The 13,636-nt window shown below is 47.6% G+C and overlaps 1 protein-coding gene across 2 annotated transcripts in view; it reads left to right on the top strand.

Annotated features, from left to right (window-relative positions):
- Window positions 1–13,636, top strand: part of dzip1l (DAZ interacting zinc finger protein 1-like) — a 128,501-nt gene that overhangs the window by 46,290 nt on the left and 68,575 nt on the right. For both annotated transcript variants that reach the window (XM_078563462.1, XM_078563459.1), the window contains 4 exons: window positions 1,021–1,207; window positions 8,686–8,860; window positions 10,251–10,468; window positions 12,031–12,179. In XM_078563462.1, coding sequence (XP_078419588.1) covers window positions 1,021–1,207; window positions 8,686–8,860; window positions 10,251–10,468; window positions 12,031–12,179 — 729 coding nt within the window. The remainder of the gene's footprint in view (window positions 1–1,020; window positions 1,208–8,685; window positions 8,861–10,250; window positions 10,469–12,030; window positions 12,180–13,636) is intronic.

The following is a 13,636-nucleotide window of genomic DNA, read 5'->3' as shown; positions in this document are numbered from 1 at the left end:
AATCCAGTTTCACTGAGCAGCCAGTGCTCCTGGTTTTCCCTGAACCCCAATCCAGTTTCACTGAGCAGCCAGTGCTCCTGGTTTTCTCTGGGCTCCAGCTGCAGGGGCTAATGACAGCACCACAGCTGTATGGAGTTAGCAACCTTCTGCTGCCTCCTCAGCTCTGGACTGAAAACTGTTCACATGGACTCACTTGTCTCGCTGCCAAAAAAAAAGGACAGTCACTTGGTCACTCTCTTCGGACCAAAACCCCGGTCCCATGGTTGGTTTTTTAAAATAAAAGTCTTTGTGCTGTCTTTTGCGCCCACGTGGTCTTTCTCTCCACCACGCCCTGCACCTCCCCTGCCCGCCACTCTCTGCATTTGTGCTGGAGCCCTGGACATTTTGGGAGTCAAGGTCCTCAGCCTCTACCCAGCCATCTCCCAGCAGTGCATCGCCACCAATCCTCTCTGTAACCCAGGGCAGCAGGCAGCAGTGCCAGATTCCCTCACGCCTCCACACTGACAGAGGAGTGACCACTCACTGCAGCAACCTCTTTGGATGTGGGCATCGCTGGCATGGGCAACAGTTAATGCCCATCTCTAATTGCCCTCTGAATGTGATGGTTGGACTTTCTTCTTGAAGTGCTGCAATTCACCTGTTAAAGGCACCCCACAGTGCTTTGAAGTCGTGATGGTGTGTGACATTGGAGGGTAGTTGGAGTTGGTGAGGGTTCCCATTCTCCTGCGACCCTTGTCCTTCTAGGTGATAGAGGCTGTGGGTTTGATGTTTGCAGTGTGGTTCAGGCTGGATTCACACTGTATATAATGGGTGCCAACTACACATGCTAACTTCTTTACCTGAGTGGAATATATAACCCTGTGCATTTTCTCAACACTGTGTGAACAAAGGGTAATTGCATTATCCCTGACGGTATCGGTGTCCCACTGGGAGTTTAGGATAAGCGGTCACCTCTCCCCAATCCTCCCTCCAGCCGGTCACCCAGCCAGGCTTTAATAGGTATTGTGGATTTTGTTGCAGGGCTCGAAGGGAATCCCTGCCCAGACGCTGAAGAGCCTGAGTTTGACGGTGGGGAAACAGCGTGAGGGCAAAGCCAGGCACTTCCACGAGTTTGCCAGCCTTCGGAAGCGCTTTGCGAAGGTCGTGGTTGAGAAGATCAAAGAGAAGCAGCGCAGTGAAGGCTACACTTCCCCTCCACCTCGAACAGGTAATGGCGCGACTTTGTGACATACCCAGGCCCAGCCAGCTGACCCTCTTCCCATCAATCACTCCCGACCCACATACTTCCTGTCCTGTCCCTTAATCTCTCCTCGGGATGGGATGTTCTTTCCTGGGAAGTTACTCCATGTCTCGATTACCACCCGAGTGACCACATTCTGCTGAACTCTCCCTCTCCTAACCTCTCCCTCTCCTAACCTCCTCCTCTCTAACACTGGCCCTGACCAAAGCGAAGATCTTGCCTGGATCAGCTGTGCTGAGTTCTGTTTACAACCTGAAATCTCGGGCAAGTCTCCCCCTTTATGGAACGAAAGCAAGAGCGTCACTCTTTGGATCTTAAATTGCTGACATAAGGAATTGTTAGATTTTTAAATATAAAATACACACATTCACGCAGGGCGTTAAACGGTATTGGCCATCCAGGCTTCAGGAGGGTCTGGTCAAGGAGTGACCACCCAAGAGGCGCAAGACAGCATCTATGGGAGGTGAGTTCTTTTTCATGCCAGTTTGTGCCGTGCTCAGGATGACCACACACTCAGTTTTGAACAGGACGGCCTACTTTTGGGGGAGGTTGGTAAGGGGATCTGGCCGGTAAACATCAAAGAATGAAAACTGTGCAGCTGAAACACTGTTTTTGCCCCGGCTGCTGTTGAGCAGTTTATCTGCCCGTGCACCGTTCCAATCTGTATATTTGTGCAGATCCCATGTACTATCAGGCCCCTTTCATGCACCTGCACTGGCCCTTTAAGTGATTTTCTTTTTAATTTGAGGGAGCTTGCAACTGGCTTCTGACTAAGTGGAAGTGATGATTGTGGAGGGAAGGCAGTCAGCCCTCTGTCACACAGCGCATTGTCCCCCTTGGAGGGAAGGGATCTTGGGAGCAATAACAACTGAGGAAATGGAGGCTGAGTGACTGCAGTGGGGTAAAGGTAAGATTAGAAGCCGATCCACACGGACATTGCAGGTTCGATGGCGAATCACGGAGAGCTTCTAAGTGGAAGCGCTGTTGTGTTCTTGGAGATTTAATTAAAGTATTTACAAAGGAGTAGGGACTCGACTGTTTCTGTGTGGGCAGATCATTTAAGTTAGATAGGCTAGAGCACACAAGGGGCAGGACTCTAAGCTACACAAGTGGAGGACTAGGTTAAATGTCGGGAGGTTTTCTTTCACACAGATGGTTATGGATCTGTGGAACAAGTTGTCAACTCCAGTGGTGAGTATGGATTTGTTGGAACAGTTCACAAGAGAACTGGATGAGTTCTACACTGTGGCTAACATCATCACCTACAGGAGGTAGATGGGATTTAAACTTGCAATTTATTAACACAAAAAGGTTAAAAACATCTCTGATCAGAATGATACAGGGGCAATGATAAAAGGCTTGAGTTGCGAGGGTTGTTTGCATAGACTAGCCTTGTATTCCCCTGAGTAAACTAGATGAAGGGGCGATCGAGGGGCCAAATGGCCTCCTGTATTGCAATGACTCTATCTGATCGAGGGGTTCAGCGTGATTCAAGGGGCTGATTGGATCGACAGAGAGAAATTATTTCCTCTGGTTGAGGGGGTTCCAGAATAAGGGGGCATGACCTTAAAATTAGAGCCAGGCCATCCTGGGGTGATGTCAGGAATCACTTCTTTACACAGAGGGTAGTGGAAACCTGAAACTCTCTCTCCCAAAAAGCTATTAATGCTAGGGGTCAGTTGGAACAATCAGAACTGAGATCAGTAGATTCTTATTGGACAAAGGTATTGGGATATGGAGCAAGTCTGAGTAAATGGAGTTAAGATACAGATCAGCCAAGACCTAACTGAATGACCGAAGGTATTCGATAGGGTGCCACATAAAAGGTTACTGCACAAGGTAGGAGGTTATGGTTTGAAGAAGGGTCATATGGACTTGAAACATTAACTTTGTTTCTCCCTCCACAAACGCTGCCAGATCTGCTCAGTTTTTCCAGCATTTTATGTTTTTATTTCCAATTTCCAGCATCCACACTATTTTGCTTTTATATATGAGGTTATGGTATTGGGGGTGATATATTAGCATGGATAGTGGACTGGCTAGCTGACAGGAGGGAATCGGGATAAATGGGTTATTTTCAGGCAAACTGTAACTAGTGGAGTGTCACAGGGATAAGCACTGGGGCCTCAACTATTCACCATCTATATTAATGACTTGGATTAAGGGACCAACTGTATTGTAGCCAAATTTGTTGATGATATGAAGATAGATAGGAAAGCAAGTTGTGAGGAGGCTACAAAGAGTCAGTTTTTATTATTCACTCATGGGATGTGGCTTCACTGGCTGGGCCAGCATTTATTGCCCATCCCTAATTGCCCTTGAGAAGGTGGTGGTGAACTGTCTCCTTGAACCGCTGCAGTCCATGTGGTGTAGGTACACCCACAGTGCTGTTAGGGAGGGAGTTCCAGGATTTTGACCCAGCAACAATGAAGGAACGGTGATATATTTCCAAGTCAGGATGGTGAGTGGCTTGGAGGGGAACTTCCAGGTTGGTGATGTTCCCATGCATCTGCTGCCCTTGTCCTTCTAGATGGTAGTGGTCATGTGTTTGGAAGGTGCTGCCTAAGGAACGTTGGTGAGTTTCTGAAGTGCATCTTGTAGTTGGTACACACTGATGCTACTGTGCGTCAGTGGTAGAGGGAGTGAATGCTTGTGGGGTGCCAATCAAGTGGGCTGCTTTGTCCTGGATGGTGTTAAGCTTCTTGAGTTTGTTGGAGCCGCACTCATCCAAGCAGGTGGCAAGTATTCCATCACACTCCTTACTTGTGCTTTGTAGGTGACAGACAGGCTTTGGGGAGTCAGGATGTGAGTTACTTGCCACAGGATTCATAGCCTCTGACCTGTTCTTGTAGTCATAGTATTTATATGGCTAGTCCGGTTTAGTTTCTGGTCAATAGTAAACCCTAGGATGTTGATGGTGTGGGATTCAGTGATGGTAATCCCATTGAATGTCAAGGGGCAATGGTTAGATTCTCTCTTGTTGGAGACGGTCATTGCCTGGCACTTGTGTGTCGCGAATGTTATTTGCCACTTGTCAGCCCAAGCCTGGATATTGTCCAGGGACTTGCTGCATTTGGACATGGATTGCTTCAGTATTTGAGGTGTCGCAAATGATGCTGAACATCATGCAATCATCAGCGAACATCCCCACTTCTGACCTTATGATGGAAGGAAGGTCATTGATGAAGCAGCTGAAGATGGTTGGGCCAAGGACACGACCCTGAGGAAATCCTGCAGTGATGTCCTGGAGCTGAGATGATTGACCTCCTACAACCAAAGCCATCTTAATGCAAGGAGTCTGACAAATAAGGTAGATGAGTTGAGGGCACAAATTAACACATGGAAGTATGATGTCATTGCTGTCACAGAGACATGGTTGAGAGAGGGGCAGGATTGGCAGCTCAATGTTCCAGGATATAGGGTCTTCAGGCGAGACAGGGAAGGAAGTAAAAAAGGAGGCGGTATCGCAATATTGATTAAGGAATCAATTACAGCAGTAAGGAGGGATGACATCTTAGAACGCTCCTCAAATGAAGCCATATGGGTAGAACTGAAAAGCAAAAGAGGAGCAATCACATTGCTGGGAGTGTACTATTGGCCCCCAAACAGTCGGAGAGAAATGGAAGAGCAGATATGTAGGCAAATTTCGGAGAAGTGTAAAAATAATAAGGTAGCAATAGTGGGGGATTTCAACTTCCCATCATTAACTGGGTTAGTCATAATGTGATAGGTTTAGAGGGAGTGGGATTCTTAACATGCATCCAGCACAGCTTTTTAAGCCAGTATGTAGAAGGCCCTACAAGAGAGGGGGCGGTCCTGGACTTAATTTTAGGGAATGAAGCCGGGCAAGTGGTAGAGGTATCAGTCGGGGAGCATTTTGAAGATAGTGATCATAACTCTGTTAAATTCAAGGTTGTTATGGAAAAGGACAAAGATGGGCCAGAAATCAGAGTTCTAAATTGGGGGAAGGCCAATTTTAATAAGATCAGATATGATTTGACCAGAGTGGACTGGGAATAGCTACTTTTAGGTAAATCTGCGTCAGAGCAGTGGGTCTCATTCAAGAAGGAAATAGGGAGAGTACAGGGCCAACATATTCCAGTAAGGACAAAGGGTGGGACCAACAAATCCAGGGAACCCTGGATGCCGTGGGATATACAGGATTGGATAAAGAGAAAAAGGGAGGCTTATGGCAGATACTGAGGGCTCAAAACAGTGGAAGCCCTAGAGGAGTATAGAATGTGTAGGGGGGAACTTAAAAAGGAAATTAGGAGAGCAAAAAGGGGGCATGAAAAAACATTGGCAGGTAAAATAAAGGAAAATCCAAAGTTATTTTACAAGTACATTAGGAGTAAGAGGATAACTAGGGAAAGAGGAGGGCCCATTAAGGACCATAGTGATAATTTGTGTGTGGAGCCAGAAGACATAGGTAGGGTTCTAAATGAATACTTTGTGTTGGTGTTCACAAGTGAGAGGGACGACATGGGCATGGAAATCAGGCAGAAGGACTGATATAATTAAAGAAATTAGCATCGAAAGGGAGGCGGTTCTAATTGGTCTGGCAGGCTTAAAAGTAGATAAATCTTCAGGCCTGGATGAAATGTACCCCAGGCTGTTGAGTGAGGCAAGGGAGGAGATAGCAGGGGCGCTGGCAATAATTTTCAATACCTCTCTGGCCACAGGACTAGAGGACAGCCAATATGGTACCGTTATTCAAGAAGGGAGGAAGGGATAAACCAGGGAACTATAGGCCAGTCAGTGTAACCTCAGTGGTGGGGAAAGGGGAAACTATTGGAAGCAATTCTGAGGGACAGAATTACTCTACACTTGGAGAGGCAGGGATTAATCAAGGACAGTCAGCATGGTTTTGTTAAGGGGACGTCATGCCTGACCAATTTGATTGAATTTTTCAAAGAGGTAACCAGGTGTGTAAATGAAGACAATGCATTTGACGTTGTCTACTTGGACTTCCGCAAGGTTTTTGATAAGGTCCCATATGGGAGACTGATAATGAAGGTAAGAGCCCATGGGATCCAAGGCAATTTGGCAAATTGGATCCAGAACTGGCTGAGTGGCAGGAAGCAGAGGGTGATGGTCGAGAGGTGTTTTGTGACTGGATGCCTGTGTCCAGTGGGATTCCACAGGGATCGGTGTTGGATTCCTTGCTGTGCCTTAGATTATAGGAGGATATAGATGGGCTGGTCAGATGGGCTGATCAGTGGCAAATGGGATTTAATCCAGGTAAGTGTGAGGTGATGCACTTGGGCAGGACAAACAAGGCACGGGAATATACAATCAATGGTAGTATCGAAGATCAGAGGGACCTTGGTGTGCCTGTCCGCCGGTCCCTTAAGGTAGTGGGACAAGTATATAAGGTGGTTAAGAAGGCATATGGGATACTTGCCTTTATTAGCTGAGGTATAGAATATAAGAGCAGGGAGGTTATGCTGGAACTGTATAAAACGCTGGTTAGGCCACAGCTAGAGTATTACGTGCAGTTCTGGAATCCGCATTATAGGAAGGATGTGATTGCACTAGGGAGAGTGCAGAGGAGATGTACCAGGATGTTGCCTGGGCTGGAGAGTTTTAGTTATGAGGAGAGATTGGATAGACGGGTTATTTTCCCTGGAGCAGAGGAGAGTGAGGGGGGTCATGATTGAGGTGTATAAAATTATGAGGGGTATAGATAGGGTAGACAGGAAGGAACTTTTCCCCTTGGTGGAGGGATCAATAACCAGGGGGCATGGATTTAAGGTAAGGGGCAGGACGTTTAGAGGGATGTGAGGAAGAATTTTTTCACCCAGAGGGTATTGGGAATCTGGAACTCACTGCCTGAAAGGGTGGTAGAGGCAGAAACCCTCATAACATTTAAGAAGTATTTGGATGTGCACTTGCGATGCTATGGCAGACAAGGCCATGGGCCTAGTGCTGGAAAATAGGATTAGAATAGTTAGGTACTTGTTTGACCGTCGCAGCTTTAATGGGCTGTAGACTCTATGTCTGTATCTTCCTTTGTGCTAGTTATGACTCCAACTAGTGGAGAGCTTTCCCCCTGATTCCCATTGACTCCAGTTTTGCTAGTGCTCCTTGATGCCACACTCTGTCAAACACTGCCTAGATATCAAGGGCAGTCACTCTCACCTCACCCCTGGAGTTAAGCTGTTTTGTTCATGTTTGAACCAAGGGGTACCTAAGGGACATAGGTTGGTTAAAGTGAGTGGGCAAAAAGCTGGCAGATGGAGTATAATGTGGGAAAATGTGAAGCCAGCCATTTTGGCAGGAAGAATTTTCTTATTCGTTTATGAGATGTGGGTGTTGCTGCCTAGGCCAGTATTTATTGCCCATCGCTAATTGCCCTTGTTCAGAGGGCATTTAAGAGTCAACCACTTTGCTGTGGGTCTGGGGTCACTTGTAGGCCAGGCCAGGTAATTTCCTTCCCTATAGGACATTAGTGAACCAGATGGATTTTTGTGACAATCGGCAATGGTTTTCATGGTCAGTGTCAGACTTTTAATTCCAGATTTTTATTGAATTCAAATTTCACCATCTACCATGGCGGGAATCGAACCTAGGTCCCCAGAGCATTGACCTGGGCCTCTGAAATACTAGTCCTGTGACAATACCGCTGTGCCTCCACCATTCATTGAAATGGAGAGAGACTGCAGAATGCTGCGGTACAGAGGGATCTGGGTGCCCTTGTACATGAATCACAAAAGTCAGCATGCAGGTACAGCGAATAATTAAGAAGGCAAACAGAATGTTGGCCTTTTTTGCAAGGGGGGTGGAGTATAAAAGTAGGGAAGTCTTGCCCAAACTGTATTCAGGGCATTGGAGTACGGTTTTGGTCACCTTACATAAGGTGGGACATATTTGCATTGGAAGCAGCCAGAGGAGGTTCATTAGGCTGATTTCTGTGATGAAGTAGTTGTCTTATGAGGAAAAGGTTGAGCAAGTTGGGCCGATATACTTTGAAGTTTAGAAGAGTGAGAGGTGATCTTATTGAAACAAATAAGATTCTGAGCGGACTTGACAGGGTAGATGCGGAGAGGGTGTTTCCTCTTATGGGGCAATCTAGGGGCTCACTTTAAAAATATGGAATCTCCCATTTAAAATGGAGATGAGGAGCCTCCTCTCATGGGGCTGTTAGTCTTTCGAATTCTGTACTCTAGAGAGCAACGGAGGCTGGATCATTGAATATATTCAAGACTGAGTTAAACAGATTTTTGATTGTCGAGGGAATCAAAGGGTTGTGGGTGGGGGGCAGACAGGAAAGTGGAGTTAAGGTCACAATCAGATCAGCCATGATCTTATTGAATGGTGGAGCAGGCTCGAAGGGCCGAATGGCCTACTCCTGCTCCTAATCCACAGGACCTCTAACAGGCTGGAGGGGTTGAATGACCCGCTCCCATTCCTATGAATAATCCGCTCTGCTCCTTTAATTACAGTACGGAGACACACCAGCACGCCACAGAAAGCAGCCCTCAAAAGCAAGGGGCCACAAACTGTGGCATCGAAGCCATCTCGAGTGATCGAGCCGAAGCTTTACCAGATCGAGGGACCCAAACCGGCTCCGCGGCATCGAATGGTCAGCCCTACCCGCTCTACCATGCCCAGTGCCAGGTACAACTCCAGTCTGATCGCAGGCTGCTTCAATAGGGCGTTTGTGTTGTTGGGCTATGGGGTGGTGGTTAGGGGTCATTCGTCAGAGCTTGTTAGCACAATTCAGAGCAGGTAGTTCAGTACAGTGTCAGATCTCATTCGGTTGGGAGAACTTTTATGTCTGAGTCAGGAGGTGGTGGGTTCATGCCCTGTTCCAGAGATTGGAGCACTGAGGGAATTTTGCCATTTCCAGATGAGCTGTTAAACCGAGGTTTCAGCTACCCTCTCAGGCAGAGCTAAAACTTCCAGGGGCTGGATATGATGGGAAGGTGGGGAGGGGAGAGGGGGGTGGTGGGGGGTGGGGTGGTCATAATGCCCCCCTCCCAACACCATTTGAAGATTTCCGACCACCTTTAAAAAAAGGCCACCCCACGGCAATAATACGCTGCGGGCAGCCTTAACAAGCTGAGGGTTGGACTTCCGTGCAGGGAGGCCCCGGGGAGAAGTGTCATGGAAACTGGACCCAGGTAAGTCGGGCTTTTTTGAGCAGGCAAGGATCAGGCACCCATGGGAGGGTTTTGGAGGCCAGGCGGGGAGGCAGAAAGAGTGGCTGGGGGGGTGGGGGGGGGGGTGGATGTTTGATCTCTGGGAGGGGTGCCCATGATCCACACAGGCACCCCCAAAAGGATATACCCTCCTTCCTTCCTGTTGTTTCACCAACCTTGGCGAGAAAAGACGGCCTTCCCACTCTCGCCCGCCTTCTGTCGCTCGGCACATTATGGCAGTTGAGGCATATTAAGGACTTTAATTGCCACTTAATTGGGCTGTTAAGGGCCTCAGTAAGCCTAAGGGCAGGTGGACTAGTGGGCACCTTACCCAATCCCCCTTATTACGGGGACTGGATCAGGGTGGGGGTGTGTCAGAGAAGGTGGCGGCCTAACCAGGCTACATATTTTATGTGTCCCCTCCTCAAAACATGTTTGACGGGGCATCGTAAAATCCAGCCCCAGGACAGCATTCGACAAAAAGCAGGTGAGTTTGCTGGTGGACTCTGGCCCTTTGCTGGTGGATAATGGGCTGCTTCTGGGGGTACAGGCCCATTACCAGTCGGAACCTGCCAGTTTAGTGTTCAAAAGAAAAATGTTAGTGGAACTGTTGGTCTTTGTCATCTGCTGCTGTGGGGAAATGCCTGACCTCCACTTGGCATGACTGAAGTCAGACATTAGCTGGGTGGCTGAATAGGAGAGAAAGTTCCTGTAATCTTTGGTTTCCTGACTGTGGCCCTCAACGGAAATTTGGCCGGTGGCTCCGTTGTGTGGCGATCTCTACAACATGTTTTGCAACTCATAATTCCTGTGGCTTTCTTTCCTCTACACCCCTCACCCCCATCTATCCCATAATGTTTCTGCAGCACCCCCCCATTCTCTTCTGACGATGACTCAGTTGTGGACAGTGCTTATGTTACCAGCGTAGGGGTCAAAGATGCCGCCCAGGTCCGTGTCATTCAATCAAAGCCAAAGCAGAGCAAGGCGACCATGAGCGACGATGATGACTGGTCAGACACCGACATCTCGACGGAGCTGTTGAGCCCGCCCGCTGCGGGGCCTCTTGTGGTCCGCACCCCATCAGGTATTGGCACTACCCCTGGCATTACTTGATTCTTAAAGGTTGGATTTGAACAACCCAACACACGTGTGCATTTTGCAATGATGCTGTGGTTTGCTGAGTCCCAGCCACCTTGTGCAGTGAGTGTGACCTGACCAGCGAGAGGGCAGTGGGGATCTCCGCTGAGCATTTGACAGAGCACACCATATAGCATGGACAACGCTCACTAACAAGAATTCCAGTGACTAGTGCTGTAGTGAAGTGATTGTCTTATTTGGCTAGTAATGCAGGTTCACATCCCACTGTGGACAGTTTGAGAATTTGAATTTGGTTTAAAGGCTACCCTGCTCGCAGACGTGTAAAATGACGTGTGGTGACATCGGGCGTGCGTCCCCCCGTCAAACATGTTTTGAGGAGGGGACATATAAAATATGTAGCCTGGTTAGGCCGCCACCTTCTCTGACACACCCCCACACTGATCCAGTCCCCTTAATAAGGGGGGTTGGGTAAGGCGCACACTAGTCCACCTGCCCTTAGGCTTACTGAGGTGACATCGGGCGTGCGTCCCGACGTCAGCACGCGTCATTCAGATCTTGAGTTCAGCGGGCACACATCGGAGTCGGCTGCGCGCCCGCCAAACTGTCAAAAGCCTATTAAGGCCATTTAGACACCAATTAAACTAATTAACGGAGCTGCCCGTCCAACCTTAAGGCTGACGGGCAGGCGAAGAGCCCAGGCGGCCTTCGCATTTATCATGAAACCTCATCCACGGGCGGGATGAGGTTTTTAAAGTTTAATAAAAATTTTAAATAAAATTCATTGACATGTCCCAGCTCACATGACACTGTCACGAGGGGACCTGTCATAAAATTTTCCTTTTTTCTTTATTACACTTTTCTGAAATCAAACTACTCTCCCTGAGGCAGCTCTGTGCCTCAGGGAGATTCCTGCGCTCTTCCGCGCGCATGCACCGACTCAGCCTATTCCTCCTGCCTGCACAGGGAGCCTTAATTGGCCCGCCCACTTAAAATGCTGGCAAAGAAAACATGAAATAAAAAGCTGGAATCAGTGGAAATGGGCATGAAACTGTCAGACTGTCATAAAAACCCAAATGGTTCATCAATGTCCTTCACAGAAGGGAAAACTCTGTCCCTAGTCAGTCTGGCTCATATGTGACTCCAGTCCCGCATCAGTGTGATTGACTCTGAACTGACTGCTAAAATGGCCTAGCGAGCCATCTGTTATCACCACCTATTAATAAGGCAGCTAAGGATGGGCAATATGTGGAGGTCTAGCCAGTGATAGCCACAATGAGAATGGGTAAAACAAAAAGAAAGGTGACTTTACGGGATTTGTCATTGATGATTCGAATTTGATTTTGTTGATATCACTTTTGCTGATGATGCTTTTTACAATGTTGACAAAGGTGCTGGTGTTGTCAATGAAAGTGGAGGTGGTGATTTTGACAATGTTGTTGTTGATTTTGGTAATGATGGTGGTGGTGACATTGATGCTAGGCCGTGGTGGTGAAGTGTGCTCAGCACTGTGTCTCATCATTGTGCTGTTTTCTTTCCCCTGTCCCCTAGGAACTATGGTTCAAAGCATGACAAAGAGTTTGGAGAAACAGCTCAGCTCTCCAGCAAAGAAACCCATCGGAGGTGTTAAGCTCATACCTACACCCCAAGCTGCATCTCGATCTTCTCCAGAAAACAGCACTGTCATCAAGAGGTTGCAGGTAAAGGGGCCCAAAATGCCATTAATTGACTGGTTTTGTGTTAGATCTTTCTTCCCCCTGTATGTTGCAACCTATAAATAATTAGTTGACATTCAAATGCTTTCCATTTGTCCAGCTAGGGGAAGGAGCAGGTCTTTGCGAGATGACATTTTTCTGTCTATACAAACAGATTACTTGGCCTTTGATGGGGGAAGCAGAACAGATGATAGAAATTTTGTTGAGAGTTATGAACAAGAAGGAAAAGTCTTTTCTGCTGCCAGGAGCAGTCTCAGTCGGGCCTGCTGATTATGTTTAAAAGATGTAGAATTATAGAATGGTTACTGATTGGAAGGAGGCCATTCATCCTGCCCTGTCTTTGCCAGCCCCCTGCAAGAGCAACTCACCTAGTCTCACCCTCCCGCCTTTTCCCTGCAGCCCTGCAATTTTTTTCTCTTCAAAATCTTAGAGTGCTTTGCTGGGATTGTGATTTTGCATCGGACACAAGCTGGTCTGACTTTTGACCTTCACTAAAATGAGCCTCCGGTGGGATGTAGGGGGATCACGACTTGAAGAAGAGCAGGCACTTTCCCTGGTGTCCGAACCAGCATTCTCCCCTCAACCAATATCACTGAAACCCTACTTTATGGTCATTTGTTCATTTATTGTTTTGTGGGATCTTGCTGTGCACAAATTTGTTGCTTTGTGCGCCTGCACAACAGTGACTAAAACTTCCAAATGTAATCACTTGGGTGCGAAGAGGTTTAAGGATGTCAAGGATTCTAACTCCTAGCATTCATTCACCCATTTCCTAGTGTTCTTGTTGCATCGAGGTATAGCTCCATGGACAATGGCTGCTTGCCAGCAGGGGACACACTTCCACACTTTGTCTTACTGCAGACCAGTTGAGAGTTTGCAACTATTTCATGGTTAATATGAGATACTGTATAGGTTTCAAGAGGGTTATGTGTTTATGACTAAAGTGCCTTGTCCTCCCATCTCCCTCTTCATCCCACCCCTGACCCCTCCTCCAAGCTTCCTTCCCATCTTTTGTGAATGAACTCATTCTTATTGGCTACAGATCCACAGGCACCAACTGTTTTCTGGTACCTTGCCTATTCTTCACAAGTTGGACCTGCCCAGGGAGCGTCCACACTGTGTGCAGCACAGATGACCAAATCCCATTCTCTCCCAGGGGGCAGTGATTGTGGGAGGGGAAGCCCTGGACAATATTTCCCATCTCTATCCAGGGAGTGTAGTGCCCCAACTTAGCTCATCTAACCTGCCAGAATCCACATGAACCTTTCTGAACTGAATGGGTCAGTTCAGTCTGCCATGTGGATATGATAGAGTAATCATTAGACTGGACTAATAATCCGGAGCATGAGAGTTCAAATCCTATGTTGCCGTTTGAGATTTTGAATTTAGTTTAGGGATAAATCTGAAAGTTAAAAGCTGGGACCAGTAGAAATGACCAAAAG

This window comes from Cetorhinus maximus, chromosome 19 (genome assembly GCF_964194155.1).
Source record: "Cetorhinus maximus chromosome 19, sCetMax3.hap1.1, whole genome shotgun sequence".
Classification (NCBI taxonomy): Eukaryota; Metazoa; Chordata; class Chondrichthyes; order Lamniformes; family Cetorhinidae; genus Cetorhinus; species Cetorhinus maximus.
The sequence above is the reverse complement of the archived record's forward strand: the minus strand, read 5'-3'. Positions and strand labels throughout refer to the sequence as shown.